The 7,136-nt window shown below is 43.7% G+C and overlaps 2 protein-coding genes across 3 annotated transcripts; one reads left to right on the forward strand and one right to left on the reverse strand.

Moving 5' to 3' along the window:
* Positions 1-999: 999 nt before the first annotated feature.
* Positions 1,000-2,258, forward strand: lypd6 (LY6/PLAUR domain containing 6). The gene is made up of 4 exons (XM_028419825.1): positions 1,000-1,117; positions 1,661-1,759; positions 1,883-2,013; positions 2,082-2,258. Exons 1-4 carry the CDS (start codon positions 1,000-1,002, stop codon positions 2,256-2,258), a joined length of 525 nt encoding a protein of 174 aa, XP_028275626.1.
* Positions 2,259-3,648: 1,390 nt separating this feature from the next.
* On the reverse strand, positions 3,649-6,306 carry mmadhca (metabolism of cobalamin associated Da). Of its 2 annotated transcripts, XR_003670006.1 has the most exons (9): positions 6,215-6,306; positions 5,848-5,896; positions 5,266-5,407; positions 4,976-5,193; positions 4,791-4,896; positions 4,588-4,709; positions 4,430-4,516; positions 4,025-4,337; positions 3,649-3,943 (listed from the first exon to the last, which is right to left on the reverse strand). XR_003670006.1 is itself a non-coding variant. In XM_028398670.1 (8 exons), exons 2-8 carry the CDS (start codon positions 5,857-5,859, stop codon positions 4,119-4,121), a joined length of 906 nt encoding a protein of 301 aa, XP_028254471.1. In that variant the 5' UTR covers positions 5,860-5,896; positions 6,215-6,306; the 3' UTR covers positions 3,649-4,118. The 2 variants fall into 2 exon arrangements, 1 of the variants encoding a protein (XP_028254471.1); XM_028398670.1 differs by having other exon boundaries at positions 3,649-4,337.
* Positions 6,307-7,136: the final 830 nt, after the last annotated feature.

A 7,136-nucleotide genomic window follows, 5' to 3' on the forward strand; every position in this document is an offset into this window, starting at 1 on the left:
AGCTGTTTTCATGCAGTCTGAGCATGGAGAGGCAGCCGAAAAGCAGCAGTTGGAGAAGTTAAGCAGCTGCCACATGTGTGTCTGCTCAACAGGACTGAGCTGCTGCACTTCAAAGGCGACCCCGGTGGTCTGATCAAGTGTTCGTTTGACACACATGACCAATTAGTGAGCAGGAGTGTGTGAAGAAGCAGAAAAGCATGTTGTCCCTTCACTTTTTTAACCTCTGTAAACTCCATCCTCTTGTTGTCAGGGGAGACCGATTCAGATCCAGCTCTCCTTCGGACTCTTTCAGGCTGCAGAGCTGATTGAACCTCTGAGTGATATAAACCCTCTTCATCTGTATCCCCCTCCAACTGTAACAGGGAGCCATTGTGCCTAATCCCTGCTCTCCTGCTCTCTCAGACTGCATCCATCACACAGCTTATCATTAGCAGCTCTACAGTAGCCCCTGATGAATGCATGTGCACGGACTGGGGGCCTTTCATCATCATTTAATTAAGTTTCCCTCACACAGAAGAAAGCAGGAACATCTCAGTGCTTTCAGAGAATCGGAGCGTCGGTATTGTTGGAGCCGTCTTACTGGGGCGTGCATAATGCAAAGAAAACAAGCGTTTACAACCACACAGCCTGCACAGTGCCTTAGGTGAAAATGTGAAGTACTGAACTCAGAGCTGATCTTACACACATGTGCTGATGGGTCCAAACCAGGTCATCTGGTGTTTAATTCACTGACTGACATCTCAGTGAATCCAAGAGGAGGACACAGAAAGCTCAGCAGATCTTATAACCCACTGCAGGACACAGAACAGGGACAATTCATGCTCAGATCTCCGGATGGAAGCCGGAGCTGACTCCGCAGGCGCCTTTGACATTTAAGTAATGAAGCATGCTCACAGCATGAAGCTGCACTGCTGTGAGGTTTAAAGGTGCTGTTTCAAAGCTGCAATATCTGCTACACATTCTCACTCCCTCAGTGCATGCAGGTACTCTGGGATGATGATGGAGACCTGGCCAACAGTGGCCTGGGCCCTGCTGCTGACCGCCATCGCCGAGCGAGTGAGAGGCGTGCAGTCACGGGAATTCACCATGAAGGACATCGTTCAGCTGCACCCATCGAGTAAGAACATTGTTTCTCTATTTCTTCCATTCAATACTCCTAAAAGAATCCAGAAAAGGTGATTCCTTTAGCTTGAACAATGACTTTGAGGTGACTGTGTGTGCTTTGTCTGACCATGAGACCCGTAGCTGTCCCAAAACACTGGTTTGTTACTGTCCCACACACACTCTTAGCTTCACGCCAGCTTAATAACGAAAAAAAAAAGCAGAAACACTAATGAGACATGCCACAATCTTAATACACCTGCTCCTGCCTGCCCGGGGCCCTCCGAGGTCAAAATGAGCTGCTGGAATGCAGCAGATATCACATGACAGCGAGGTGGAAACCTCTGAGTGCTGCAGGAGGAGAGAAAAGAGGGGAATTCTTCCCCAGAATGCACTGGGATTGTTGATATATATCCTCCACAGGGCTCCAACCACCACTTTCAGCCAGCATCTACCTGATGACCAGAGAACTATGGGAATTCAAGAAACAACCAACAACAAGACAAGCCTACATCTTTGTAAACAAAGTGACACAGGTGTGTGTGTCTGTCCTCCACAGCTACGCCTCACCCTGGTGGCTTCAAGTGCTTCACATGTCAGGACGCTGCAGACAACTACGAGTGCAACCGCTGGGCGCCGGACGTCTACTGCCCACGGGGTGAGTTACTCTGAATGGGTGTATACACACACACACACAGAGGATACACAAATAATAGTGACACCTAGTGGTGAGATGTCTCTGCCTCTTCACTGCATAGATGTCTTAAAAACTGTCCTCCAGATACCAGATACTGTTACACACTGCACATGATGGACAGCCGAGGAGACAGCATATCAGTGACCAAACGCTGCGCCACCCTGACCGAGTGCCAGTTCACCGGCTGCGCTGACATCACTGATAATGGCTCCCAGGTACATGTTGATATTATATCATGACACACACAGGGTTTCATGCTAAACTGCAGCGTCTGCTCCATCAGGTGTGCTCGTCCTGCTGTGAGGGGAACATCTGCAACTTGCTGGTGCCCCAAAACAACAGCAGCGCCATCTTCTCCTCCAAGTCTCCTGTGGTCGGCTCAGGGAGGAGGCTTCATACACCACCTATGTGCTACACCTGCATCATCATCATTATCATCATCATCCTCACAGCTGTCTGAGAGTCCTTTCAATGCATTTTTAATTTATTTATGTTTAAATTATAACAGTACTGTTTACCAAATCCATAATGTACAACATCCAATTAAAAACTGGACACTCACACATCTGTGTTTGAGTTTTCATTCAACAGAATAATAGTGAATTGGTGTGCAGTACATATAATCCGCCACTAGGTGGTGACAAATGCCCGCCAGGGTTTTGTTTAAATCCTATTGATCGATCTGGTTTTGGTAGGATACTGAGAAAGGAACAGGACCTGCAGCTGTGGCATCCATTAGTCTTTGTGGGCTGCTCTCCACAGGATGATGTGAAGACCCCTTCCTCCTCTTCCTCCTCCTACCCTGACCTCCCCTCCACTGTCTAAAAAGAGAAGAACTCAGACAATATTAGCTCAAAAAACATGAAGTCCAAAGTGTTTTCAGGATAATACATTATCAATATACAAAAACATTCATTCTATGGTTATTATACAGTACTCTTGTGTCCTTCCTTTGACATCTGTGTATGATCTCCACCTACCACTGTGTCTTCTCTAACAGTCCCATTCAACCGTCATCTGTGCGCCAGCATATGAAACCTGAGTGCGGATTACAGGTGATCCACACTGCTGGCACGTCCTGAAAAGTCCAAACACACAGGACTGGTACACCACTGCCTTCGGCTCCTGACAGTCGTCCCTGGATTCGTCAGACTTGGTTGTGGACGGTGGTTCGAAGTGTGAGCTTCTGTGAGGAGGGTCTGGACGTCTGGAGCTGCAGGTTTCCTGTTTGACAGATGGAAGTTCTGTTGTTGCCTACAGTGAATAGATGATGTGACTTTTACCATGCGAATATTGTATGTTTATGTATGGACCTCTTTTTTGTTGCATTTAGCTTATTAATTATTGTGTCAGTTTAGTCAGTGACACAGTAAAATTACTGTGGGGGACACGTATGTTTTATTGCACTTCCAACATCCCTGCTGTGGATTAATAATCCGTTTCTAACCTCAGATTGTTCTGTTGTTCTGCAGTGACACAGTAAATAAACGCGACTGAAGTGTGGTTACTCTCACCTTTCCTCCCTTCCACAGCGGACCTCTCATCCAGAGGCCCCACGAAGAGCTCTTCAGTGATATTGTGTCATGCGCATTACCGCAATAAGAGACTATTCTCATGACTCCAAATTGTTTTTCCATGATCCCGACTCGGGTTGTGTAGGGATTACACTTCAGAATACTTTAAATGTTATTAAAGAAAAAGTTTTTAAACTAAATTATAGGTTTTTATAAATTAGGTCCGTTCTATATCCTGGCTTAACTGGGTACAATAATTTACCGTAAATGCTGCTGCTGTAGCCTGGCAGCACACACTACACCTTGGCAAGAAAAGACTTTTTTTTTGCACTGTAGTACTTCAGTGGAAACAAGTTTTATTATTTCTGAGCAACAAATAACAATACTGCAGCATGTTGAACATTGTCTGATCTGACCTTTCAGAAAATGTTTGTGTTTCAATCTTCTCCTGTGAGCGAGCACCAGCAGCCGGAGGACTTCTGAAGGGTTTCCAGTTCATAAATAGTCATATAGATCACACTCTATATATTAACATTCAGGACACTTTGGACACACTGTGACATTTTCAGAGTGTGTTTCTTCCTGGATGTAGTGCAGGATGAGACCTATCAGTCAGACGCAGCACCGGCATCTCCCTGGCTGCTTTGTGTTATAGTAGGACAAACCTCACACACACCCATCCACATATACACCACCTCCACATATACACCACCTCCATCACAGGTCTACCTCCAAGCTTATTCAGATCATAAACAGAGGCCTTCTGTTTGGAGCTGATTCTACATAATATTAAAATATTATTAAGCCTATTCCTCATCATCAAATACATTTGAAAGTCCTTGTAATCTTGCAATAGCAGCACTGTGAGTAGGTGCATTGGTAAAAACAGTCCCTACAAACAAAGGCGTTCCCCTCAAGATGTGGCGAATAACAGTACAGGAGCCCGACACCTCAATGTGGAAACCCAGATTTTGCAGCTGCTCGTCTGTTTGCAGTGAGGTCTGACTTGATGGAGAAGCGAAAAACTGTTGGGGAGCATAATGAAAATGATCAAAGCTTCTAAGAAATTTGAGAATCATTGTACGAATTCTTAGAAAACACAGAAAAAAACACTCACTGCTTCTCCTGTTGCCGGGTCGATGAAGTCTGCCCAGTATCCTGCCGTCCACAGAGCAAAACACATCTCCTTTGCACCGCTTACAAACTGCAGTTGGAGAATCACAATCAGCAGCTGCAACTTCTTCAATTCTAATGATAAACTATGAGAAAACCCACTTTGTGCAACAGCTGTTTGTTGTCCTGCTCTGCTGCAGCATCCGCACAGCCCCTCTGCCTCTCTGTAACCGTCACCACTGTGATGGAGGCGGTGGGCGCAGAGGGGAACAACAGCTCCAGATCTGACACAAAAATATGTAATATATTGAAGTTTTCAGCTCCAGTTTATGTCCATGTATGTAAGCACAATAAGATATTTTTACCTTTCCTTAACAGCTCAGGGCAGGAACTCACAGAGCAATCTGTTTCTGTGTGATTGAAGTACTGCTCAGCTTTGTGAACTCTAGTGGACATAGGACCAAGTTTTCCCTGACAAACAAACACACATTTGTAACACACTGCTTTGTTATTAATAACATGCTACAATTCTGTCTTTTCAAAAACATACTTGGAATTCATTGATAAACTGGGCCAGAATGAACTGGTGTCTCTCTATGCTGCTGGGAGTCGTCAGCACGTCAGGAACCGTCCTGTGGACCGGAGCCTTCTTTTGGTCTTCTATGCCTTCCAAGTGACAGTCAAACCCAACATTACCCGGTAACTGGAAGCGCTGGTCCTGAGGTCCAAAGGGTCCCATGTTCTCATCAGGCCACACAGTTCTTGGACCTAGAGGGACATGACACAATCACCATCCTGTCTCTGCACAATGTTCAATAGAGCAGCATAGTTTGGACTCACCTGAGGCTGTGTGTGAAACAGCTACATAAGGCTCATCTGAGCTTGCAGCAGAGAAAGTTCGGGTTCTACCGACCCTCAGAGAAGCAAGAGCCGGATGACCAGCAGCTTGAGAGAGGACCAACCTGCCCCGACCACACAGCACCTACAGAGGGATGAAAAATGTATTACAAAACGACAAGTTTTATTAGTAAGCATGGCTGTCTGTAACTTTATACTTCTGCAGAAAGTTTTAATTTAAAAAGCAAAAATCAGAAGGAAAACTCTAAGCAATAATTGAGTAATTGTGAACAATTGTTTTCCTGTCGTAAGACATTATGTAATAATTGCTGTTTACAAATACTTGCTTTCTACTTTTTGCTGATGTAACATTACAACAATCCAATAATCCCTTATAAATAAAGGGATTGTTTCTCTGATAAGGCTGCTGGATATCTATCATCAATTGATCAGCTTGAAAAGCCTGCGCCTAAGTAAATTGGCGACTTTTTAAATAAAATTTGGCGTATTTTGGTGAGGTTAGCAGGGGTGCTAATCAACGTACAGTTAGCTAACATTAGCAGGACACGAGTTGGTGACACTTACGCTGCTGGACATCGTGGCTCGTCTCCTTCACCCTTTATCTTGTGTGAACCTGATGGATAAAACAAGACAAAAACAAGCCTGTAAACTACAACTAGCCACGTTAGCCTATTGTAGTTAGCATGGCTGCCATGATGCAAGAATTGCTAACACAAGATTTCAAAACAGCTAACTTTAGCAGCAGCTATCGGTAGCGGTCGCTCAGCTGACTTGTGGATTTGACACTTTCGCTTTTCCTACATTATTAAAAGTCTGCCCACTCACATCATCAGACCAAATAAACCACAAACGTCTTAATGCATTTCATAAAAAAGTACAACTAAACTTAATTTTACATTAGTATATCGTTAAACGTACATGTTGTTCTTACCTTTCAACCTACACTGAAAACAACGACGGAAAGTGACGAAGGACAAAATAATCAAGCGCATTTACGGCTGCTTCTTCTGCAGGAGATTTTATTTAGACCCATAGCGCCCTCTTGTGTTGGGGCTGATCGATGTTTTAAAAGCGATTTTCTGTTTTTTTTTCATCTTTTACTTTGTTCTTTTATTTGAGCCAAATATTGCATATTCTTCATATGTCATAAATAAAAATAAAATAAAATAAAATAAATTAAAATAAAATAAAAATATAAATATCATTATAAATATACTTATAAATATATGAAGTGGTCCATTTGCTTTGCTTTGTGTGATTTTTATCATTCCTATAGCTCATTATTTGCATTTTGCATTTAAAGAGTTTTCTGTACAGTAATTTTAATTGTCATGGCAAATATCACCACAAGATGGCAGCAAGTCAACACCTTGTGCTGAAGCTTTTAAGTATCACGCATGTTACAGTCTTTAAAAAGTTGTCTGCCTGCTTTAAATTGCACACGGTGTTGCTCAGAGATAAAACAAGAAGTATAGCATTTCAATATATATCAGCAGCAAGAGAGACTTTTTGTGTAAATGCCTGGATGTCCCTAAACTCTGCCGGGCCTTACCCTGGCTGACCTTTGAATACTGTCTGCACTAAATGACTGTGTTGTGTTTATACTTCCTGTGAGAAGCTGTGCAGAAAAGGCACACACTCAGCAGAATCCCTGCTTTGATCGATAAAGTTTACAAAGCCAGAATGAAAGAGTTGTCCTGACGTCACTTGCTGTCAGAAGAGGCGAAGGACAAGGACAGCTAGCATTTGCTGGCGTAGTCACATCCCTTTGGCTGACTTGGACACAGTGATTGACACTTTCTCTGAGCTGACAGGATATGCAGTGGGAGTTTACCCTGGGACCAACATGCTTC

The sequence above is a fragment of the Parambassis ranga genome, chromosome 2, assembly GCF_900634625.1.
Source record: "Parambassis ranga chromosome 2, fParRan2.1, whole genome shotgun sequence".
Classification (NCBI taxonomy): Eukaryota; Metazoa; Chordata; class Actinopteri; family Ambassidae; genus Parambassis; species Parambassis ranga.